Raw genomic sequence first — 26,242 nt, forward strand, 5'->3', positions numbered from 1 at the left:
ACCCCTGCCACACACCACAAGCCACCTGCCTGCCTGTCGTCTGCTCTTGGGGGGAGATGCGCAAGCATCTATGAAGGGGGTAGTACACGATTCACGTTGCACTTGTTGGACTTGGCAGTGGCTGTAGGCATGACAGATTTTTAAGACATATTTTATTCAGTAAAGATGAATAACTTTTGAGTGGATTTCTTTTTATTAGTGTGTTTGAGATAGCCAGTTCTTGTCTGATTGTAGAATTTGGGTTGCATTCTAACTCTAAGTCCCAGATTCCACCCATTGTGGAAGGGATCGTCATCTAACATTGCCCAGTGGAGGGGGAGTGAGGGAGAGCTCGGTGGTAACTGTCCCAAAGGACCTGGATCCGGGTTCCTAACTCCACAGATGTCTCCACTCCAAATAATAGAGCCTCTCTCTTTACCCACGAAGTCTTAACTTCAATCTTTGCAGTAGGGAGACTAATCAAGGAAGCCAAAGCCGCTGAATTAGTTTAACATCTCCTTTCTCTTGTTCCCACTCTAGGAGAAAGGGTGCTCTTTCCACATACAATCACACACATCCCTAGTGGGCAGAGAAGAAAAGAACTTCTGTGTTTCAAGCTAATTGAAGAAGCATGTGATGGCCTTTAAGGGGAAGGAAATGTAGATGAATCTTTGACTGATGAGGAGGCAGTTGTGAACATGACACAGTTCCACCTACAATAAACTTAGAGCCTACGCAGGAGGCAGACAAGCAAACAAAAGTTTGTTCTATAGTACTAGGGATGTGATTAGAAGAGGCCTGCACAGGGTCCCAAAGAGAATAGGATGGATATGCAACCCAGACTGGGGGATGGTGAGGAAGGTTTGGCTGGAAGGAGAGTGAGGAAGGTTTCTTGGAAGAGTGATTTTTTAGCTAATTGTTGGTGGTAATGCAGCAGTTATTAAGATAGAGGATGGAGAAGGGTGTGTTCCAGGCAGAGGGAACAGCATTTGCAGTGGCAAGGAGGCAAAATGAGCTTTGGGAGGATCTAGTCTGTGTTTTGACTTTCACATTAGGATTTTCTTTCTTTCTTTCTCTCTTTCTCCCTTCCCTTCCCTTCCCCTCCCTTCTCCTCCCTTCCCCTCCCTTCCCCTCCCTCCTTCCCTCTCTTTCTTCCTTCCTTTCTTTTTTCTGTCTTTCTTTTTCGTTCTTTTTCTTTTTCTTTCTTTCTCTTTCTTCCTTTTTCTTTCTTTCCTTCCTTCCTTTTCTTTTTCTTTCTCTTTCTTTCTTTCTCTTCTTTCTATCTTGCTTCTTTCCTTTCTTCTTTCTTTCCTCTTTCTCTCTTTTCTTTCCCTTCATTCTCTCTTATTTATTTATTCATTCTTTCATTCATTCATTCATTCTTCTTTCTTGTTCTTTCTATTTGAGACAGGTCTCATGCTGGAATGCAGTGGTGTGGTCATAGCTCACTGCAGCCTCAACTCCTGGGCTCAAGTGATCCTCCAGCCTCATTCCTCCTGTGTAGCTGGGACTACAGGGGCACACCACACCCAGCAGGAGCTTTCTTAAATCAGTGCAAAGGCCCTTTGTGATCTGTCCCCTAATCACTGCCCCATATCACCCGCCTAACTCTCCTGACACACTCGAGTCTCCCAGAGGACAGGAGCATATGCATGCTCCCACCAGAAAGTGGATTTCACAGATGCCTCCTGGAATTTAGATGCCATTCCAGGAAGAAATGGTGCGGGGGTTGGTGGGGGGCATGGGGTGGGCAGAGGTTTGAATTGACTGAAAAGTTTACCTGAAGAGGCTGAGAAAACACTGAATTGACTGAGTTTATCCAGGAATTTCCTGATTTCACTTGGTGAAAAGGAAGCTTGGAGTAAAAATTAAATTCTGTTCAGAATAATAAAACAAACTTTTTTGCAAACCTGAACGTGTAATTTATAAAATTTGTACATGCAATATGTTTTTCATAAACCAAAAAATAATTTAAAAAATGTATTTGAACTCCCTCACCCTTATTAAAAGACTCAATGAATTTGAACACAGGACTGAAAATGGGAAGGAAACCTATCATTTAAAAAATGTGCAAACTGGCTGGATGCGATGGCTCGTGCCTGCCATCCCAGCATTTTGGGAGGCCAAGGTGGGTGGATTACTTGAGGTCAGGAGTCCAAGACCAGCCTGGCCAACACAGTGAAACCCTGTCTCTACAAAACATACAAAAAGTAGCCAAGTGTGGTGATGCACACCTGTAATCCCAGCTACTCAGGAGGCTGAGGCAGGAGAATCACTTGAACCCAAGAGGCAGAGGTTGCAGTGAGCTGAGATTTGAGACTCTGTCTCAAGAAAAAAAAAAAGAGAAAACTGAGACCTGTTGTGGGAAGTCAGGGACCCCAAATGGAGGGACTGGCTGGAGCCATGGCAGAGGAACATAAATTGTGAAGATTTTGTGGACATTTATCAGTTCCCAAATAATACTTTTATAATTTCTTATGCCTCTCTTTAATTGATTTATCCTGTTATCTTCATAAGCTGAGGATGTACGTCGCCTCAGGACCACTGTGATAATTGTGTTAACTGTACAAATTGATTGTAAAACGTGCGTTTGAACAATATGAGATCAGTGCACCTTGAAAAAGAACAGAATAACAGCAATTTTTAGGGAACAAGGGAAGACAACTATAAGGTCTGACTGCCTGCAGGGTCGGGCAAAAAAAACCATATTTTTCTTCTTGCAGAGAGCCTATAAATGGACATGCAAGTAGGGAAGATATCGCTAAATTCTTTTCCTAGCAAGGAATATTAATATTAATACCCTGGGAAAGCAATGCATTCCTGGGGGGAGGTCTATAAATGGCCACTCTGGGAATGTCTGTATTATGCAGTTGAGATAAGGACTGAGATACGCCCTGGTCTCCTGCAGTACTTTCGGGCTTACTAGGGTGGGGAAAAGCTCCGCCCTGGTAAACTTGTGGTCAGACTGGTTCTCTGCTCTTGAACCCTGTTTTCTGTTGTTTAAGATGTTTATCATGACAATACGTGCACAGTAGTTCTGCTTTTGCCCTTTGCCTTGTGATATTTGTTAGACCCTTATCAGTAGTTCTCCTTTTTGCCCTTTGAAACATGTGATCTACTCCCTGTTCTTACACCCCCTCCCCTTTTGAAACCCTTAATAAAAACTTGCTGGTCTGAGACGCAGGCGGGCATCACGGTCCTACCGATATGTGATGTCACCCCTGGCGGCCTAGCTGTAAAATTTCTCTCTTTGTACTGTCTTTCTTTATTTCTCAGCTGGCTGATACTTATGGAAAATAGAGAGAAACTACATTGAAATATTGGGGCAGGTTCCCCCAATAGAGACCTACACAGCTGAAATGAAATGATTTGCTTTTTCTCAATAAATTTTCTTCCATCAATCTTGAAACTGTGAGAAAGTTCAGTTAGGTTTTTAAGAGAAAGGGCTAACCTTAAAATAAGCTAAATTCTAAATGACAATAAGAATAATAGAGAAACTGAAGTAAAAAAGTGGGAATAATCCAAGGGAAAGGATAATTTTTAAGTTATTTTATAGCTGGATCACTAGTCAGTTGAGCTCAGTGCTATGATGGAACAATGAAAACCTTCTACTCTGAAGAGGCCTTTCTTTTCTACTACACATTGATTTACTTTCTCAGAAACACCAAATATATGCTGTGGTTATTAAAACAATAGAATTTACTTTTTTTAATCCAAAAAAATTGTTTCAACAGTGTCTATCTACAGTTATTGTTTTACTAAATTTCTTAAATCTTATGTCACATAGTAACTATTTTATTTGTTTCTTTTACTTTGTGAAATTTTGTCCTTGAACTTTAATGTGTATGTATACATATATGTATATATGTATAAAATATGTATATATGTATAATATTATATGTATTTAATATTACATATTATATGTATTATATGTCACATATATATAAAATATGTTTTGGATTAGAAGGCCTTTGAGGTATCTATTTTTTATTCTGTGCTACTCTATCTTAATGCTCATGATTCAGTGATTTGGAAACTGGTGGTGAAAAAAATTAGTGCAACTGAGTCACTCCATGACCTTTCATTATAAAATAAAATGAGACAAACACAAACTGTTTTATTCCAATGAATAATAATCACACTTTAATATAATAACAAACATACAATATGTTAAAGTTAGAACACTACTTTGATAAGACAATCATACTCAAGCTAAAATACAAGGTACAGATATACTGAAATTGTAAAGTGACCATTTTAATCTTTGATATTTACTTCTCTTATTGGCACAAGACTAATAAGATAGATCTGTTGTATTACTCTTACAATCTAAGACTTCTCCTCTAGCTCAGGGAAAATACTGGTGGAAACCTGTTTTACCCAAAAGCAGCTTTAACATCTGTTTAACCAGGTTATTCTATAATAAGAACTCCATTTTAATGCACATTATCCATTACAAATGTGTGAGATAGTCTATAAAACACACATTTAAAGGTCCCTATCCACACAGAAAACATTATTTAGTGAATATGCTACAGCTTTATTTCTATGTTTGAAAATCTCAACAAATATTTTAAATCACAACTGATTTTTTTTCTTTCTGCCAAAATGCAAGCTTAGTGATCTGGGGGTCACATACAATCATAATTTATTTTCCCATAGTCTGGAAGTTAGCCAAGAAGTCAGAAGAAAATAAGCCCTGGGTTGTTGAAAATAGTGGTCAAAATATTTACTTTATCAAAATTTAACAAACCTATAAAACTCACCCAAAGTTGCTTTTGTTTTACAAAGAAGTTGTATGTTGATTATCTTATTTCTAAAATCATAATAGACCCTGAATTACAAAAAAGGCATAAAATTTTATTTATGTTTTTTATTGCACTCAAGTATAGTTAAAGCTGAAGAGAATAAACATAGTATTTACCCTTGGAGAGGACTAGCTTAGTAATATCTTCTTTTATACAATACTCTCTTGTATTACTTGCAAATACAGTATACTCTAAGCCCTTGTTTTGGGTAAAAAGAATTAGAAACAGTGCGATTAAGTTCTCTATATACATTTTTTAAGGTCTCCAATGTGTTAAGTGGCACCCACTCTTTAAAAACTCCACAATTTGAGTTTTTAATCTTCCATTTTTTTTTTTATATCCTTGGACTGATTTGATGATCCCTCGAATATGATCCAGGGCCTGTTCATCAATTAGATATATAGTTCATTTTCTTAAGTCCAAGCATCACTAGCTATTGACAATTTCTGAAATGGAAGAAGGCTGGAGTAATATGCATATAACCGCCTTGATAAGAGATCATCAGGGGCTACTCCTGAGAAGGAGGCAGTCTTAAAATAGCCTTAGAAGGTGTGTAATGTTCTAAATATCTCAGGGTGAGAGGGCGGTATTGACCTTTCATCCTATCATTTTTCTGTAACAAGTCCATGTACTATGGAGAAGAGAAGTGACTTGTGAGTCCTTTGCCAGGGGTAAGCGGGTGGGCAATTTATCTTTATGAAGTGGTCATTCTAATGACCAGTGGACATTCAACATAGTGGATTTCCTGAATGAGCATCATCTTGGTTTCAGAAAGCATATTAGTTGCTCTTTTCTAAGCCATATTCATATTTTATGTCAATGTCAATAACAAGTTAGCCAATTACAATAGCCAAAATTAAAAAGTTAACCCATTAGTTGAAGAACATAGACCTTTTTAAATATAATATGAATAACTTTACTAAGAGCTTTATTTCTTTCCAATCCAAAAGAAAACATAAGATAGAGACTTTATTATTTTTTTCCTAAATAAACAAGAGGGTATATTGAAATAACAAAAAATAGATATTATAAATATGCTATAATCCAAAGACAGCATAAATGATAAAACAATAGTACTAATACACTTAAAATGAAAATTGATATTTTACTGCTTCCCTGGGTGATCTCACACTCACTTTTACCCTATCTTTAGCATATTTTAATATGAACTATTCCTTAAGCAAAAAAATTAGAAATTTTGAGTTTCAAGGTATTTAGAATTACTTTACTGTTTTATCGATACTGTAAGAAATTCTTCAGTAACGTTGGCAGCTGGAGCTGTGGGATAAGATGCAATCTTGGTTTTCCTATGTAGCTTCGGATACAGAGTCGGCAAAGTTGGTAAAGAGAGCTTGGGGTAGCTACAAGAAGACATGAAACTATTTGTTAATTAAAACAGAAATGAATTTTTTATGTTGCAAGGTACATAACATAAAACCATAAAAACTACAATGCTTTGTAGTAAACCTAGGATAGTATGGCCACTATACTAGGGAAATTTATGTAAGCAGTTATATTGCTTTTATTTATAAGATCTTATTATAATTGAGATATATTCCATATACATTCTTTAAAACATTATAATCCTCAGGCTTAGGAAATAATTGTTGAATTTAAAGCCTCAGAAACAAAGTCTGCTTTTTGAAGGAGATATAAATCAAAAGTCCTGAGAAGTGTTATGCACTAAAAGGGGAGATTTTAAAATTAAGTTTAATGTTTACCCTAAAAGAAATATTATAGGCCAGGCACGGTGGCTCACGCCTGTAATCCCAGCACTTTGGGAGGCCGAGGCGGGTGGATCACAAGGTCAGGAGATCGAGACCATGGTGAAACCCCGTCTCTACTAAAAATACAAAAAAATTAGCTGGGAGCGGTAGCGGCCGCCTGTAGTCCCAGCTACTCGAGAGGCTGAGGCAGGAGAATGGCATGAACCCAGGAGGCGGAGCTTGCAGTGAGTCGAGATCGTGCCACTGCACTCCAGCCTGGGTGACAGAGCGAGACTCCGTCTCAAAAAAAAAAAAAAAAAAGAAATATTATAGTCCCTGGACCAGGATTAAGAAATCCTATTTTAGAACAAAAGTCTCAAATGTAAAAATATTTACTAATTTTATTTCTATAACATGTTATAGAAGGTTTGTGCCCTTATAAAATGGGGCATGCTACAAATATAAATCAGCAGATATTATACCAGAACTGCATATAATGCATTACCGAAACTAATTGAATATATTTAACCAAAAAAAATGATAGTTTAGGTAAGATGAAAGAGGAAATTAAAATTATCTTTTTTTTTTTTTTTTTAGACGGAGCCTCACTCTGTTGCCAGGCTGGAGTGTGGTGGTGTAATCCCAGCTCACTGCAACCTCCGCTTCCTGGGTTCAAGTGATTCTCCTTCCTCAGCCTCCTGAGTAGCTGAGATGACAGGCACGCACCACCATGCCCAGCTAATTTTTGTGTTTTTAGTACAGATGGGGTTTCACCATGTTGGCCAGGATGGCCTCGATCTCTTGACCTTGTGATCCACCCGCCTTGGCCTCCCAGAGTGCTGGGATTACCAGTGTGAGCCACCACACCTGGCCGATATCTTCTTTATAGATAAAACCTAAGTTAAAAATCATCTGCTTTCACAAATAATATTCCACATTTTATGCCATTGTTACTTTCCATGCCAACAAAAACTCTCTCACTTTCATCTATTTTAGGCAAATATATTTTTGTTTTCGTAAGTCTCCACATGTATTTTTCTTACCTTCATGTTGAAGCAGTATTCTTTCCACCATACTGCTAGACGTAGCTACATCTATAGGTCGCAGAAGCTCTGTATTTTTGGCATTGATATCTGCTCCAAATTCTAGCAGTAAGTTTACAATTTCTGTGCTGGATTGTTGAGCAGCAGCGTGTAATGGAGTATCCCAATATTTGCCTTTCTGTACATCAGCACCTACATGTAATAGGGAGTGAAGATAAATATAAATAAAAATTATTAAATAAGCCAGATGCCTCAGTGGGGATAGAAAGGGAAAGGCAATAGAGGAAGGTTACTAAGGGGACTTCAACTCTATTTGTTATGAGTTATTTCTTTATATATATACAGTATCTACATACACATATATGCCTCCTATGTACATATACATATATAAACTGGGCACATCTGAATAGGAGAGGGTACATACATTTGTTATGTTACTTTCTGATACTTTTCTGTATGCTTGAACTATCATAATAAAATTCTTTTTAACTTTTAAATGATCCCAAAAGTAATCATATTAACTAATATTACAAAGAGTGCACAATTAAGTTCATTCATTTTTATTTTCATCATGGTTGATAGCTTTTAGAATTATTCAGGTGCTTATTTCTATTATTCTTTTCATTTATTTAAGGCAATGAAGCTCTTTGGTTTTCCTGGGAAACTCATGAATATGTGAGCTATTTAGGTAAAGTGTATATAGATTTTCCTGCCATTTCTCACTTATGTAGTTTAAATCAATAAGTATATAAAGATATTGAGCCTTTTAAATCAAAAGGCACACTGATGATATCTGCATGAAAGGAAAGTTTTTAAAAATGCTTATGTTAAAATACAGCCTACAGGCTAAATTACCTATTGCATACTTACTTTATCCCTGTGCAAAGCCTGGCATATGCTGGTCATTCAACGCATTTGCAATAAATAAATGCTGTTTAGTACTGTTAAAAATAACCATCCCATTTTCTGGTACATAAACAGTTATAACACCAGAAATGTCTACCAATAAAAATGCACAAGTTCCTTTCGACTTTGTTTTCTGATACTATCTTTAAAACTAATGATGTCTTTACGAGCAGTACACTTTAAGTGTCCCTTTATGGCCCTTCTGCTCCTTTCAAATTTCAATAAATGTAATCATTTTCAATATTTTTAAAACAAATATAAAATGTTTAGTGAAAAAATTATATTCCATAACAAAATTTCCATAGAGAAAGCATAAACTTTGTTGGTTATGTCAATTTTATGGAAGAAAAGGGTCTGAAAATAAAAATCAATCAACAATTACTAACAGTAATATATATAGAGAGAGAGAGAAATGGAGTCTCATTCTGTCACCCAGGCTGGAGTGCAGTGGCACAATCTCGGCTCACTGTTACCTCCGCCTCCCAGGTTCAAGTGATTCTCCTGCCTCAGCCTCTCGAGTAGCTGGGACTACAGGCACGTGCCACCATGCCTAGCTAATTTTTGTATTTTTAGTAGAGACAGGGTTTCACCATGGTGGCCAGGCTGGTCTCAAACTCCTGACCTCAAGTGATCCACTTGCCTAGGCCTTCCAAAGTGCTGAGAGTAATCTCAGCCCATATTTTTTAAAACCCAGCATAAAATGTTTGGTGGAAAGAATAATATTCCTAGCAAAGGAACAAAAGGCTCTAAAGCAGAGGTGTCCAATCGTTTGGTTTCCCTTGGCCACATTGGAAGAAGAATTGTCTTGGGCCACACATACAATACACTAACACTAATGACAGCTGATGAGCTAAAAAAAAAAAACAAAAAAAAAAACTTATAATGTTTTAAGAAGGTTTATGAATTTTGATTGGGCTGCATTAAAAGCCATCCTGGGCCGCATGGGGCCCACAGGCTGCAGGTTGGACAAGCTTGCTAGAAAGCATAAACTCTATTGATCATACAAAATTCACGGGAGGGAGAACATAGCCAAAAAATAACAATCTGTCAATGACTATTAACAGAACTCATGTCTAAGACTGAGTAGGTGTAATGAGAATGAAATAGTAGATGTAGACCCTGCTTGCAAGAAGTTTCTCAGCTAAGATGATGTGAGTAGTGCATTAAAGGGCTACTAAAAATAAAGGTCAGCATTTATCAGGGATCAAATGATTCTCACAAACAATAAATAGCATAGAACTCCGTTTACTCATTTTATTTATCTTCTAAACATCTATCACATGAGAGGATAAGAGAGAGGAACCATGATAGAGAAAAGAGGGATGGGAAAAAAAGGTATGATACAAATCCTAAGGGGACTCTGAGTCCCATGGTAAGTGGGACCACTATGGTCTCAATGGGTTAGAAATGTTTTTCAGGGGACTAAAGCTGAATTTACTTGAAACAAGCCTTGAGGAATTGATTTGTTTCAAGTAAGTGGAAAAGGGCAGTAAGTCTTTTCAAGTAAGCAGGACAGAAAGTACAAAGTCTAGAAAAGTGCATGAGTTTTTAGGGTTAGCAGAAGATGAGGTTGTCCAAGCAGTTACTATCCTGAAAATTTCTTTTGATGGATTTGTTCCAAGATATATACATACTTGGCAACATCACATTCAATCTTGAGGATCCTAATTTTATGACCTAAAAGTAGAGCTTTCAGAATCCATTACATAGCCAAATATCTGCTAATGTAGTGCATGTGAAATAGAGATTATGTATCTATCTGTGAGCTAGGAAGCCGACTTATCAAGAATGAGGTTTTTTTTTATTGGTTCTCTATTCATGTGTGAAAATGCTTATAGTAAGAACATTTTTTAGCAATGAGATCTAATTTTTAGACGCTCATTTAGAGAAATAACTGCTATTGTGTATGGACAGAACGGAAGATGTTTTAAAGGAAAATACCAGCATAAAGAAGCTTCCAGATGCAATGGAATTGCTGTGACATACAAGCTACATAGAGAGGAGTTCCCAAATGAGGAATGTCTTGGTCAACATCTATGCCCCAGGATATCAGGATGTCAAGACATTCATGGTGACCTGCCAACACAAAGTAGAGGAGTTTAACTTAATGCCCATCCACCCCACACCCCTCACCCCAGGCTTCCCCTGTGGTGTCATTCATTGAAAGATCAACAGAGCACAGCAGGTTGCTAAAGAAACTTTCTCCCCTTGCCACTTAATCCCAGAACTAAGTTACCTTTACTGGCAGCCTCATGCATGGGGGATGGAAGACTTGACTCCAGCTGGGCTTTGGCGCCATACTCCAGAAGCAGCTCTGCACAGCTTGGACTGCCCTGGGAGCATGCGTTGAATAACGGAGTCACGCCATCTATCGTGATTGCATTTACCTAAACCAAACCAAAATATCCAAAAATAAGATTCATAAGTCACACATGATTAACTGACTTCGTTATGCATTTTCAAAAGGTATGTGATTTGCTAACAGAAATACTTGGGAAAATGTGCACAGTAAATATGACAAAGTATATTTTGCTCTTACGCATTAACAAGAAAAGCTGTAAAACAGACAGAAATATGATATGGCAGATAATTCATTGGAATGGGCATAAAAATAGCAGAAATCATGAAAAAATGCATGCTCAAATAGCAGATAAGGCCTAATTCAATGATTAGATACTTTTCAGTAAGAATAAAAATGAAGAAAAAAGTGTAATGACGATGAAGTTGTCATGAAGCCACATTGCTAAAGTGGTAAAATTGGTAATTCTATTTCTGAGACTTTATTTAAGGAAAATCATCCAAAAGATGGGCAAACGTTATAGACCTAAAGATGTTCATCGATTGCTATTTAGAGTCGTGAACGCAGGAAATAACCTACAGAATAGTCTACATTAGGATGCAGCATGCTATCCATTTATGCAATGATTGGAAATCCTTTTTAGAGTGCAATAGGAAGGCTAAGGAATTCAAGAGCTTTATTTTTATTCTGCTATTTTTGAAAACTACCGAGAATGAAGGAAAGAAAAGTAAAATGAGAACTCTGTTGGATTCTCTCCGTCAGTAGATGTTAAATTATTAATGTTTTGAAAGGTACTTACATTAGCTCCTGCTTCCAGCAGAGTTCTGGCACATGCCACGTGATCTCCAAGGCAGGCTTCATGCAATGGGGTGACATGGTCTAAGGTTACTGCATTTACATTATAACCCTAAATGTGACATAATTTTGAAAGGTGAGCAAAGAGTTATATACTTAAAAAATCATCTATATGGATGTCACTAGAGAGTGATATATTTTAGAGATCAAAGAATCTCAGGCAAACCAGTTTCCAGTTTAGCAGGACAGGCCAGTTCAAATGCCATAAGGTCAATCCATTGTCCAGACTCCTTAGCTCTGTTATTTTGGCACCATCATGTCTGGACCCAATAATGCCTTAAGTATTCAGTTCAATAGATTCTGGCACATTTTCTTTAAATGTTGCTTTCTTAACATTTTTTGTCCTTATTTTGCTTTGTTTTGTAGAACTAAAGACTTTTTTTTTTTTTTTTTTGAGATGGAGCCTCATTCTGTCACCCAGGCTGGAGTGCAGTGGCCCCATCTCGGCTCACTGCAAGCTCCGCCTCCTGGGTTCACGCCATTCTCCTGCCTCAGCCTCCCGAGTAGCTGGGACTACAGGCGCCGGCCACAATGCCGGGCTAATTTTTTTGTATTTTTAGTAGAGACGGGGTTTCACTGTGTTAGCCAGGATGGTCTCAATCTCCTGACCTCCTGATTCACTGATCCACCCACCTTGGCCTCCCAAAGTGCTGGAATTACAGGCGTGAGCCACCACACCCAGCTGACTTGTTTTGATTGAGGCTTTAAAACTACAGGCCAGCCAAAAATGGGAGAAAAATACTCTACACTATAGTAAACAGTTTTGTGAACTTTTGTCCTAAGTAGGTATGATGAAGTTGTATGCTGGTGGTTAAGAATTCTGACTACAAAATCAATTAGACTTGGGTTTGAAGTGTGGCTCCATCATGAATAGTTTTAATTTGGACAAATACCTCAACCTCTAAATTTGAAGATTATCATGACAATTAAATGAGATGATGCATGTAAAGCAATTATCATTATAATGCCCAGCATATGAAGACACTATTTTATTGTAATTATTCAATCAGAACTAAGTAAACACTTTTTCACTGTATTCCAATCAAACTCAAAATATCACACTAAAATAAATACTATTAGGATGTGAGATTGTTTACCTTCTTGATATCTTTGGTATTTCATTGTCTATTGACAATCTAAGCACTGGAACAGGAAGAACCTCAAAGCCAAATTCTCATAACGTATTACAGATCACCAAAATCTGTAACACCAATATAGACACGAAGAATTTTTAAACGAAGGCAAGAAAACATAATCTTTTCAAAGATTTCGAGTTGGCTAGCCAGCAGTCAGACTTGGGAAGCTAATCCCACACTGCCACACACTAGAGGGACCGGGTGGCAGAAGCACCTGAGAAGGCCAAGACTCCCTTTCGCGTCGGGCTCTGGGGACAGCCTCTCGTGATTCTTGGCAGAACTATCAGTGGATTAGAGACACACACTGAAAAATATCCTAAGACTGCTCTTCTTCAAAGAACTGCACGGCCCTTTCTGAGGAATTACCCTTTAGAAATTGTTGACTCCTTTTTAGTGTTTATTTTCCTCCCGTCAAGTGATGAACAAAACAAAACAGTCACATGGTTATCACAGAACTGGAAGGCCCTAAGGAAGTGTCTCACTCTACAGATGAGAAAAGGAGGCTCAGGTAGGTTGTGGTTCACCTCAAGTGCCAGCCTAGGATCCAGGTCTTGAGACCCAGGCAGTGCTTTTTAAATTGGGCAACACGACCTTTCCTTTCTTCGTAGCCATCTGAGAATGTTCTTTCTCCTTGAGACTGGGAAACGCTAGCACATGACTTCCAGATCTGGATGTGCATTTGATTTTTTTTTTTTTAGATGGAGTCTCACTTGTTCTGTCACCTAGGCCGGAGTGCAGTGGCATGAACTTGGCTCACTGCAACCTCTGCCTCCTGGGTTCAATTGATTCTCCTGCCTCAGCCTCCTGAGTAGCTGGGACGACAGGAGCAAGCCACCATGCCCGGATCATCTTTGTAGTTTTAGTAGAGATGGGGTTTCACCTTGTTGGCCAGGCTGGTCTCGAACTCCTGACCTCAGGTGATCCACCTGCCTCTGCCTCCCGAAGTGTTGGAATTACAGGGGTGAGCCACTGTGCCTGGCTAATTTTTTTTTTTTTTTATTTTTAGTACAGATGGTGTTTCACCATGTTGGCCAGGCTGGTTTCGAACTCCTGACCTCAGGTGATCCACCTGCCTCCGCCTCCCAAAGTGCTGGAATTACAGGCGTGAGCCATCGTGCCAGCCTAGCTTTGCATTTGAATTACATCAGAAGCTTTAAAAAAAAAATACCCAGGCCAGAGTGTTTTCTGTTTCAATAAGGATTTGTGTTTTCCATTTTTCCTCTAGTGAGTCTGATGAGCAGGCAAGTATAGAAATGATTGTCCTGTAGTTTTGTTAGGCAATTGCCCATAGCATATTACAGATCACCATAATGTAAAAGAAGATTGCTTTGGCATCTGATCTGATGACTTCTTTTTGGATATGTTATTATTGAACTAAGTCTGTAATTAGCTGCACATATTGTGCAGAGTTAAGCATATTTAGAAAGCTCAATCAATAACACATAAATCCAGTCATTACTTCTTTAAATGTCTATCGATGAACAAATATGCTGTTTGAGAAATTTGAAATACTAAGACATACAATTATATCAAAATATTTATAAAAGAAGTTTCAAAGGTAAGTGAGAAACTATTGACTTCTCTGACATGAGTTAAAAGGGCAGAAGTAAAATGTAAGCAGTTTTATTATATTTGGATTGACTTGTTTTGACCATGTTCTGTGCACACGGAAAGGGGGTACATTTTAAACTATATGTAATTATATTACCTGTGATAATAATGTTCTCAGAGCAAGAAGGCGACCTTGACTTGCTGCTTCATGTAGTGGTGATCGATCTGCCCAGGAACCTGTCAAAAAAAAAAAAGAAAAGAAAGAGAAAAGAAAAGAAAACAAAAATCTATGAGTCAAAGTGAATCCTAGTAGACACAATCAATTCCAAGGTCACATAAATTATTCACACTCAGTGTTCAACAGGGTGACCCAGATACTTATACTGTACATTAGGAAATTTGACTCTTATTGCAGGAACCAGATAGGCAGTTCCCAACATGAGCCACAATGCATGCTCTGGAATTGATCCACCCCAGACTTACTGTGCCTTTTTTTATTTTTTTATTTTATTTTTTAATAGATGGAGTCTCGCTCTGTTGCCCAGGCTGGAGTGCAGTGGCATGATCTCAGCTCAGTACAACCTCTGTCTCCCACGTCAAGAGATTATCCCACCTCAGTCTCTCAAGTAGCAGGGACTACAGGCGCACACCACCACGCCCGGATCGTTTCTGTATTTTTAGTAGAGACAGGGTTTCACCATGTTGGCCAGGCTGGTCTTGAAGTCCTGACCTCAAGTGATCCACCTGCCTCGGCCTCCCAAAGTGCTGGGATTACAGGCGTGAGCCACCGCCCCCGGCTTACTATGCCTTTTGAATTATCTGCACTCACTATTACCCCTAGTGACTCACTGGCAACGTTTTTCTTCCTGACTTTATGCTTGGCTGGCCTAGAGGTCTTAGTTCCAGAGGGAGGAATGCTTCCGCCCGGAGATACAACAATGATTCCATTGCCATGGAAGCTGAGAATGAGCTCCTCCTGCCTCTGAGTCAACGGGCTAAGAAGGGAGTTATGGTGTTGACTGGGGTGACAGATCCAGAAACTGGACTACTACCCCACAATGGAGCTAAGAAAGAGTGTGTCCAGAGTACAGGAGATCCTTTAGGGCATCTCTTAGTATCATCATGCCCTGTGAGTAAGATCAAAGGAAAATTACAACACCCAATCCAGGCAGGACTATGAATGGCGCAGCAGGAATGAAGGTTTGGGTCCTCTTGCCAGGTAAAGAACTATGACCAGCTGAGGTGCTTGCTGAAGGAAAAGGGGTTACATAATGGGTAGTAGAAGAAGGTAGTTATAGACACCAGCTATGATCAAGTGACAAGTGACAGACTTGAGAACTATAATTGTCATGAGTATTTTCTCCCTATTTTGTTAAGAATATGTGGGCATTTGTACATATATTAAGCAAATTTATCTTTATTTTCATTCCCTTCTTATTTCTTTATAGGTAACATAAGATGTACTGACTTTTTAAATCATGAGATATCAGGAAAGGAGTAAACATCATCCAAGAACTTTACCTCTTCTTCTGGAGAAGGGATTAGAGCGTTTTTTTTTTTTTTTTTGTTATTGGCAGGATAGTAATATTATATCTGGTGGAACCATTACCTTGTTGCTGCACTTATTTTGGAGATTAAGTATGGCTTAAGGAGATGCATATAGGTGCCACGTTGACAAGGGGTGGATTAGTGATGGTAAATTTCAGGTGTCAACTTGACTGAATTAAAGAACATCTAGAGAACGAGTAAAGCATTGCTTATGAGTATGTCTGTGAGGGTGTTTCCAGAGGAGATTGTCTTGTGAGTAGGTAGGTGGCCGAGTGGAGAGAGCTGCTTGCAGTATGGATGGGCACCATCATATGGCTGGGGGCCTGGAGAGAACAAAAAACCTCTCCTGGAGTTGGGACACTCTCCTCCACCTGCCCTTGGACATCAGAACTCCAGGCTTTCTCTGACTTTGAAACTCTAGGACTTCAGTGGCCCCCTGGATTCTCAGGCCTTTGGCCTCCGACTGAGAATTATATTGGCTTTCCTGGTTCTGAGGCTTTTGTACTTGGACTGAGCCACGCTACCACATCCCAGGGTCTCCAGCTTGCAGACAGCTTGTTGAGGGACTTCTCAGCCTCCGTAGTCATGTGAGCCAATTCCCCTAATAAATCTCCTCTCATATATCTACATCTTTCTCTGTCTGTCTATGTATCTATGTATCTGTCTGTCTATCACCTATTGGTTTTGTTTCTCTGGAGAACCCTAATACACCTAACAGAGAAGAGGAGAATTAAGGTCACCAGATGAGCCACAAAAAAGTTCTGTTTCATGTATTTTCACATTGAACCCTCCTCTCAATTTTGTTTTCTCCTTTTAGCAGGAATAGCAGCTTGGATGCCCACCTCGCCACACTCCCAGCTCCTTCTGCTATTTCCTGTGGTCCCCCCACCCCAGCTTGCCCGGGCTCTGCGGTGTAGGGGCTGCAACATGTTGCCATGGAGGGCAAGTAGCTGAGCCCCGTGTCTGAAGTGGAGCATGAGCCCTGCTTCTGCACCCAAGCTCTCCTGAATGACTCTCAACAGTGTTCTAGTGGTTAAGCATTCTATTGCCTGGTGCTATAAAACGGGTATCGCCATTGTGATAAGGAAAGACTTCCAAGGCAGCTAGTTATCTCCCCTGCAGTAAAATACTCTGCATAAACCAAAAGGCAAAACAAAGAAGACAGTGCGAGGTCATGGCAGTCAGGGCCAGGAGCATCAGCTCCGGAGTTAGACCACATAACTCTCTAAATCATTACATTTCATCTAGATTTCATTTCCTCTACTTGAAGATGGACATAATAACTGTATATACCTCAAGGAGACACGAGAAACTAAATCAGATAATATACATTGTGCTTAGACTAGTGTATGCACATAGTAAACACCATTCAACATTACCTGCTGTTACCATGACTTGTAAGTCAAAAGAGAGAAGAGAGACTCTGCCTGCTTTCCCTTAGGATTTGTATTTCTGAGAAAATTCTGTAATATTACCAGATACAAAGGGATTGATGACTGGTAAATGACTTCTGCTCTCTGCACCAGGCTGGAGTAACAACGATCTTAACATTGAGAAAAACCAACTTATTTAATGATAACCTGATTGCCTAAATAAAAGCAGAGAATGCTTACACAGTCCTCACCATATGCCAGGTCCTGCCCTGGTTGCTGGGCATAAATTTACTTGTTTTATCCTCACCCTGATCCTTTGAGGTTGGCGCTATTATTATCTCTGTTTTCCAGGTGAGGAAACTGAGACAGGCAGAAGTTAAATAACTTGCCTAAGGTCACACAGCTAGAAAGGGGTGGATGTAAAATTCAAACTGCAGCCTCCTACCTGCAGTGACAATACTTTTCACACACTCTCTCTCTCTCTCTCATGCACAGAGTATGTGAAACATTTTAGCCAATGGTAACAGCATACATCTCTCTGGGACATTTTGCTCCTGTCATTGATTTCATTACTATATTTTTCCTTCTAACACCCCCTCCAAAATAAAACCCTTCAGTCTAAATAGAAGTTTTATTTCATTTTATTCTTAGCAAAAGTAGGCTATTGCTTGACAAGATAAAGTTTATTGCAACAAGATACTATAGCAATAGTGCAGGAATGTTGTAATCCATGCTAAATTGTAAGTAAACAAATTAGGGAGGCAAAGGCTAACTATGATTCTAAGTTTTAGCAAGATCTTTTTAATTTAGTGGGATGAAAATTGAAAGTACTTTTCTCATATTGGGTTCTGTTTCTTAGATTGTCAGAGAATTTCTATTTCTACACCGTCTTTATTAATCATCTCTTACTATTTTAAAATATAGTCTGTTTCATTCTGATTCCCTTTCAGCAAATTTCTTCTGCTCCCTGATTTCAAGAGAAAAAAAGACAATGACAGTTAAGTCTTACCACGTATTTATAAGAAGAAAAGCAATTCCTTGAGTATGTCCCCAAAATGATAGAACTCCCAGCCAGTTTCTTGCACTGGGGTTTATCTTGAATTACAGAATAACGATAATTGAGGTTTACAATTAAAGACATTACAACTCCCAAAAGAAGATTAATGTATACTTTCTCTCTCAATAACAGATGTAAGTTTCCATCTAGTGTTATTTCTCGCTTATCTAGAAAAATTTGTAAGCCAGACACATAATTCTTTTGAGTTTTCACTTGCAACAAGTTACTGTGATTAGCTTTTGTGTATTACTTCTTTCTACTGTGTGACAGTTCTATTATATATTCAAGGCAGAATTGCAATAATGCACACCAACAAATGTTTTTTGGTAGGACAAAAATTGGTGGCAAAGTAAAAACTTATAGGAAATTGGAACATTGTGTTATCATCAGGTAATATGCAAATGTTATCATCACAAATAATGTTCTTTTGGGGAAAGCATTTTGCCAGTTCCAGCTTCTAAGATGAAATCTGATGCTTTAAAAATCATAGGCATCTGTTTGTATGATCATTAAACAACATGATTGCAGAATGAAATTCTGCAGAACTTCAGAACATATATCAATTTTTTGTGAATACTTAAATATTTAAGAAAATATAAAAATTATAATACTAACTTTGCAAACAGATTGCATATGTGAAGCCACTTTGTTCAGTTTAATCAGCAAAGCAATAATAAATTAATAAAAATTTTAGTAATCAATGCCTAAATGTGTTTAAATTTAAATAATCACTTATAATATTTATAATGATCAGTTTCCCTCTTGTATAATAGTATATTTCATTATCCTTAATTTATCTCTTAAACACAAGTGCTGAATTATATGATGCCTACCCACTATCCCTGCCTATTTTTCCATTGTCACTAGCTAACAAGACAATTAACCAGACGTTGTTGGGAATGGTAAAGGCCTAGAGACGTGGCCTTTGGGATTCATTCTGGACTCATTCCTTTCTAGTATATTATGATGACCTTTAAGGGGAAGTAAAGCTAACAATATTTGTAGCTGAAGGGTACTTGATATTCCTTCCAGCCAGCTCTTCTCCCTTGCATACTAATGTGTTTGTTCATGAAAATGATTGTATTAGTCTTCTGAACAATTTCAGCATTACTTGCTGGGGTTGAGAGAGAGAGAGAGAGAGAAGGAAAGGATTATTTAGAAAGCAGGCCACATAAGGGACAAAATAAAGAAACATAAGTATCCAAATCCCATCCCCCTGTTTCCCCACAGGCTGTCGCTTAGCTTTCTGTCCCCACTGCCATTTTCTTTATCATCCAAACTTAAGTCCATCAAGATGAGGAAAAAAAAAAAAAACTGAAGCCAGATATTACGTATGTGCACTTGCCATTATTTCTATTAATAGGACCTCCTTTGGCATGAAAAAGTTTAATGTCATTGTCATCCTCAGAAACGTGTTTTGAATGTTGGATGAGGGAGCCCTTGGCCCATCTGTAGGAACAAAGCACATGCTATCATTTCATGAACTGAGCTCTGCTCGCCTGCAAAGGGCCTTGCAATCTTTCACTATTCCTTGAAGAAGGGGGTGGGAGTGGAGAGCAGAAGGAGGAGAAGAAAATAGAGAGCAGGAGGAAGTGAGAAATGGGATCGGGTGTAGGAAAAAGGCTGAGGGGCTGGGCAGGCCTGGATTGGCACTCCAGCTTAGGACAGTGGCCTTTATAAAGTCATCTAACCTCCCTGAGGTTTTGTTTCCTCATCAAATGAGAAAAGCACAATCCATGAAGCAGGATTGAGGGAGGATTAGAAACGAGCGTGTTAAGTGCCTGCTCTCTAAATGCACAATAAATAATAACTAGCATTATTGGCTAAACATAAGCTGGTATATGGGGGAGATTTTAATATGAGTTTTAGGGAACAATCTTTTCCCCCAAGATAGGGAAACTAAAGTAATAAATAACATCATTTATTGACCAAAATGTTTTTGTGTGCTGTCACCTTAATTAAATGACATAAAACAATCGAGTGAGTTATAAATATATATAAGCCAGCAACCAACAACTGCTGTTACATTTTTTCTTTCTGAAATAAGAAATGAAGCTATATCAATCTATTAAAGAAGTAATTTCTAGAACATGTATACCACTCAATGAAAAAGAATATTTTTATTTGTTTTGAACTCTGTATTTATTTCCCTGTAATTTATTTTCTTGTAATTCCTTAGATGAATTTATGTAATTAAATAAGAATCAAAGGATACTACAATGTATATCACATTCCAATTTCTGTATGAACTAAGTTTTCACACCTTGTTTTTCCCCTTCAAAATCTGAAATTTAGCAACTACGTATTTCTATCCAAACATATTTAATATTAAATATCTTATCTTTCAATATCAATATGCTTTATATCAGAGAGATTTATGAGCCATCTCAAGACCAAACAAGATATAAATATCTTTATGTACAACTACTTAGTAATTTTATAATTGTGTTAGACTTTCATTGAGTGTCTAAGATAAAAGCAATGCAACCCTTATTTTACAAAATGTGTAACTTAACTCTTTAGGATAAATTATTCAGTGTGAAATTGTTTTACAAAGTGTCTGTAACTTTCACCATGCTAATCAAATTCCTAGTTATTCTCTCTCTGTAGCTACACAGGAGGTGGCTCTGACTATATTTAGAAGCAACTCTGGTTCCCAGACATCTGGTATATAATTTACAGGGAGAGAGCCTGCCCTGTTTTGTAAACACCACATTGCTAGAGAAAAACACTCACATTTTTATATCTATGCGATTTTGTAAGGTTTGATACCATACCTAAATCACCATCTCCCCACGGCACTTCACACCAGCCACTGTCGAGGTAAATCCGACTCATACTTTTTTTTTTTTTTTTTTTTTATCAGCAAGAAAAGAAAAAATCACTTGTCATTTGCTAGTTCTGTTCGGCCATTTTAAGGAGCTCCAAGCTCCTTGTAATATGACCATCAGGCTCCAAAAAGAAAAACAGCTTTTGAAAAGGTGATTTATTTCCAAAATTGCTTTTTCTTATTGATCACTCCTCTTTATTTGAGAAACTGCTGGTCCTAACTTATTTTTTCTCCTTACAGTATGTGCCCTGAATTGAAATAAAAGCACTACAATTAGACCTCTGTCCATGGCTGTGGAAAAACCATACTATTGTTAAAAATGTCTTTGTGGCCGGGGGCTGGTGGCTTATGCCTGTAATCCCAGCTGCTCTGGAGGCTGAGGCTGAAGGATCATTTGAGCCCAGGAGTTTGAGATCAGCCTGAGCAACACAGTGAGAACTTGTCTCTGCAAAAAATAAAAATAAAAAATAAAGTATATTAAAAAAAATTATCTGGGCATGGTGGCGTGTCCCTGTAAGTCCCAGCTACCAGGGAAGTCCTGAGATGAGAAGATTGCTAGAGCCCGAGTTTGAGGCTGCAGTGAGCTATGTTCCCAATACTGCACTCCAGCTTGGGCAACAGAGTGAGCCTCTGTCTCAAAACAAAACAAAACAAAAAACAAAAAAACAAAAAAGTCTTTACCTGCTCCCAATCTTAGAACATCCCATCAGCAGAAGCAGGATGTGGACTCAATAGAGAGCTAGCTTAGCAATGGTGCAGAGTTTAGCCACACCTGCTCTTCCTCAGTGTTCTCAAAATAGGAAAATTAGGGAATTAATTATAAGGAGAAGGAATAAGCAATGACATTTCATATAACATGTTCATTTCAGTAAAAAATGGCAATACCTTTTTTAGATCTCTTACCTATTTTATATATATACATATATATACATATATGTATATGTATATATATATACACATATACATATATGTATATGTGTGTATATATATATATATTTTTTTTTTTTTTTTTTTGAGACAGAGTTTTGCTCGTCACCCAGGCTGGAATGCAATGGTGCGATCTCGGCTCACTGCAACCTCTACCTCCCGGGTTCTAGTGATTCCCCTGCCTCAGCCACCCAAGTAGCTAGGATTACAGATATGTGCCACCACACCTGTCTAATTTTTGTATTTTTAGTAGAGATGGGGGTTTCACCATGTTAGTCAGGCTGGTCTCAAACTCCTGACCTCAGATGATCCACCCACCTCAGCCTCCCAAAGTGCTGGAATTACAGATGTGAGCCACCGAGCCTGGCCCCTGTAAAATATTAAACCAACAATCGTCTTCACAATGGAGTGGATTTACCATGAAGCCAGTGAAACCCTTAACCTGCACAGACTCCCCTTCTAAGACTCTGTCCCTAATTTCATGTTACTTTTCTTAAAGGAGCCCCCAAAGTGTATACAGTATAAGCTTCAGACTTGACAACATCTAGCCCATCTCTACTCACAAGTTTATAAGCAAATTAAAAATCACCAGGCATTTACTAGCCTTTATTGTATACTGTCAGACAACCACAGAGCCACAGAAATCCTTGAAACATGGTTTCAAGGGAAATAATGTCTTGCACCTCAATGCATTTCTAAAAGCCAACATCTTTCTCTTAAGAAGAGCTATTCCTTTTTCACTTCTCTATTGGTTTAAACAGTGTCACCATTTCCCTCCATCACCTGTTAATAATCTTATGGTCTCAAATTTAAGCACAATAATTTTCAAGCTATCAGCTATCTCAATTAACTATTACTGGTCACCGGTGCCATGGATAGAGCATGCTGGATTTAACTATAAGATAGACCCGAGTTCAGAATCCAGCATAGATATTTACTAGTTATGTGACCTTCGGCAGTTAACATCTTGAAACTCAGTTTTCTCAACTGTAAAAACAAGGATGAGTCTACCTGCCTCACTGAATTGTAATGAATGTAAAGTACTTACACAGTACTAAATGCATTTGAAACACCACAAATACAAATACATCACATGTATTTGAAACATCACAAATACAACCCAAATTTCATTTTAAACAATTACTTTCATATATCTTCCCCATCAGCTTTTAACTACTAAACAGAAGGAAGGATAACTTATTTAAGATAAAGATGCTTTATCTCATCTTATTCCTCTTGGCTATATATCTGTAGGAGATAAAAATAGATATTGTCAAAATTTAGTAACAATTATTACATGCATATGGATTACTCTAATCTGCATAGCTCCCACGCTGATCTCTCCCACAAATTTCAGTGCCACATGTTAAAATTTACTTCTGGGGATTCACCTAGATATTTTCCTGGCATCTCAGTACATTTTTAAAAGCCAACATCTTTCTCTTAAGATTAGCTATTCTTTTTTCATTTCTCTATTGGTTTAAACAGTGTTACCATTTCCCTCCATCACCTGGTAATAATAATATGGTCTCAAATTTAAGCACAATAATTGTCAAGGAAACTATATATATTGAGTGTTTCGTATGCGTCTTTGAAAGGAGTCAGTTATTTTTCGCTGAGTGTTTTTTCTGTTGTTGTTGTAGTTTCTTCTCCCACCTTGAGTCCACATCCTCCAAGCTCAGTCTTTGCATCTATCTACATTAACTCTTGAGAAGCTCCCTTCTAGTGCCATGAACATAAATATTATCCACATGCCGATTACCCCAATTTTAGGTTTGGCTATTCAACTTCTCCACTTGAATATCTAAATAGGTAATACAACTTAACATGTCCCAAACTGAACCCTTGATTCGTTACTCCTAACTTCTCCCGATCCGCAAATGGCAACTGCACTCATCCAGGTGCTTCAAGGCCAAAACCCTTTGCATAATCCTTAGTTTCTGTTTCTCATGCCCACCAGGCCCACACCAGGAAGTCATTTTGCCTCTATCATCTAAATGTATCCAAACTTTGTATCTCAACCTCCACTACTACACCCTAGTCCAAGCCACCATTATTCTCATCTGATGTATTGCAAAAGTCTCCTAACTAGTCAGTGTGTTTCTGCCCACGCCCTTCCAGTAGTCTGTACTAAACATGGGAACCAAAGCAATCCTTTGGAAGTTAGAAAGAATCCAGTGGCTTCCCTTCTCACCTGGAATAAAATCCAAAGTCTCTGTCATGACCTATGAACTCTCCAGGCTCTGATCTCGGATTCTACCCACTTTTTCCTAGGCCCATCATCCTCATCCAGCCATACTGGCCTCCTTGCTTTTCCTTACACAACCTTCTGTTTGCTCTTTCTGAAGTACTCCTTTCTGAGACACACATCACTTGTTCTCTGACTTTAGTGCTCTCTGAAATATCACCTTATCAGAGAGGCCTTCTTGACAACCTCCTATTAAAAAATCCTCCCTGTCCCTTCCCCAACATTCATTCTTTGTCTCCTTGCCCTGCTCTACTTTTCTTCTCAGCACTTATTACTAGAATGTTAGACCTTAAAAAGCGAGACTCAGTTGATTTCATTCATTACCATATCCTCAATAACTAGCACATCAGTGAATGTTTGTTGCATGAATGAGTGCTCAAAGTCACATAATCACACCCAAATTCATTAGAACATTGTCTGAGCGGCCGTATGGAGCTTTGTAATGGGGTTAAAATCAAGGGCTGTGAAAGGAGGCATATCCAAATTGGACTCCTGACTATCACATATTGGCTCACTCTGTTTTTTACACTGCTAAGTTTCAGTTTCCTCATCTATAAAATGGGGGCAATCATACTTACACATTCTAGTTGTTCTAAGGGTTACATGGACATGAGAAGCGTCTAACACAAAGTGTGTTCTTCAGAAAATCAATGTTATGATTTCCATCGCATTAAGACTTAGGGGAATTAAATGACTTGCCTCAAGTTATAAACAATAACTGACAAAGCCAGGAAGCAAACTCGGTTCTTTTGAATGTCCAGTTGAAATTTTAGGGTACAATATTCTTTTCAACCCTAGAACTCATAGGGCACTTGGTGGACTGTTATTCCATAATGAGTCCATAATAAATATAACTAACAGAGTAGACAAGTGAAGAGTTACTTCAATAAAAGGAAGAATTGGGGAATTGTGTTTTCTATATTTTCATATAAGAATATGTATATTTGAAATAGTAGTAAAACACAGCAATACAGTACTATTAGCTGTAATACCTTATTGATTATAAAAGTTGTACATTAAATAAATGAAATTTGACATACACAATAAATCACAGTGGTTATTTCTAAATACAACCATTATAAACATTTTAGGGTATATCTTTCCAACTTTTTTCAAAAACACACATTTTTTAATCAACATACAATCATACTGTCCATAAAGTTTTTAACTGATTTGTTTTCATTTAAGATATCTCATGGTCATTGTTCTATGTGAAAAAACATAGTTCTACCACAAGTGATTATGATATATTGATATGTATTTAATCATATAGCTAGAGCATTATGTATTTATTTATTTATCTATCAAATGATGTTTAGGTGGCTTTTGGTTTTGGGAAATCAAACATTATTACTTATCTTTGTGAAGAATTATCTGCTTAGGGTAAATTCCTAAAATTTTGACACATACCATCAAATTACCTCCAGCAAGACTGATCCTATTTACATTCTCATTAACAGCACTGGGAAAATGTAAAGCTAAATCTAGTGAAAGTTTGCTAAGACTTGTCTTTTTTTTTTCTTTTAAATCAAAGCATGGGGGCATATTTTTAATTACATTTTTTTCTTCTACTTTTTTTAAGAGACAGAATCTTGCTCTGTCATCCAGACTGGAGGGCAGTGATGTGATCATAGCTCACTGCAGCCTTCGAGTCAGGCTCAAGCAATCCTCCTGCCTCAGCCTTCTGAGTCACTGGAATAACAGGTATGTGCCACTGGGCCTGGCTCTGTATTTTCAGTATATTTAAGCCATGTCAAAAAAAAATTGTATAGAAAATTAGATTTTTAACATAAAATGATAGCTTATTTTCAACTTCCTTTAGAGTCTCTATCTGCATTGAAGATATGTGAGACTCATCCAAGTGAATTAGTTTACTTAATTTTTTTTAAAATTTTTGCTATTGCCACAGTTCTTTTTTTTTTTTTTTCTTTTTTTTTTTTTTTTTTTTTTTTTGAGACGGAGTCTCGCCTGTCGCC

General features: G+C 37.9%; 1 protein-coding gene across 5 annotated transcripts in view; it reads right to left on the reverse strand.

Annotated features, from left to right (window-relative positions):
* Nucleotides 1-5,998: 5,998 nt before the first annotated feature.
* Nucleotides 5,999-26,242, reverse strand: part of ASB5 (ankyrin repeat and SOCS box containing 5) — a 96,367-nt gene continuing 76,123 nt past the window's right edge. For 4 of the 5 annotated variants that reach the window (XM_055276455.2, XM_055276454.2, XM_055276459.2 and 1 more), the window contains 6 exons: nt 14,441-14,520; nt 11,541-11,648; nt 10,679-10,829; nt 10,384-10,518; nt 7,537-7,728; nt 5,999-6,148 (listed from right to left, as the gene is read on the reverse strand). In XM_055276455.2, the coding sequence (XP_055132430.1) occupies nt 6,021-6,148; nt 7,537-7,728; nt 10,384-10,518; nt 10,679-10,829; nt 11,541-11,648; nt 14,441-14,520 (794 nt within the window). In that variant the 3' untranslated portion in view covers nt 5,999-6,020. Of the gene's footprint in view, nt 6,149-7,536; nt 7,729-10,383; nt 10,519-10,678; nt 10,830-11,540; nt 11,649-14,440; nt 14,521-21,038; nt 21,560-26,242 lie in introns of those variants that run through there. The other variant, XM_055276460.1, reaches the window with a different exon arrangement.

The sequence above is a fragment of the Symphalangus syndactylus genome, chromosome 4 (genome assembly GCF_028878055.3).
Source record: "Symphalangus syndactylus isolate Jambi chromosome 4, NHGRI_mSymSyn1-v2.1_pri, whole genome shotgun sequence".
Taxonomy (NCBI): domain Eukaryota; kingdom Metazoa; phylum Chordata; class Mammalia; order Primates; family Hylobatidae; genus Symphalangus; species Symphalangus syndactylus.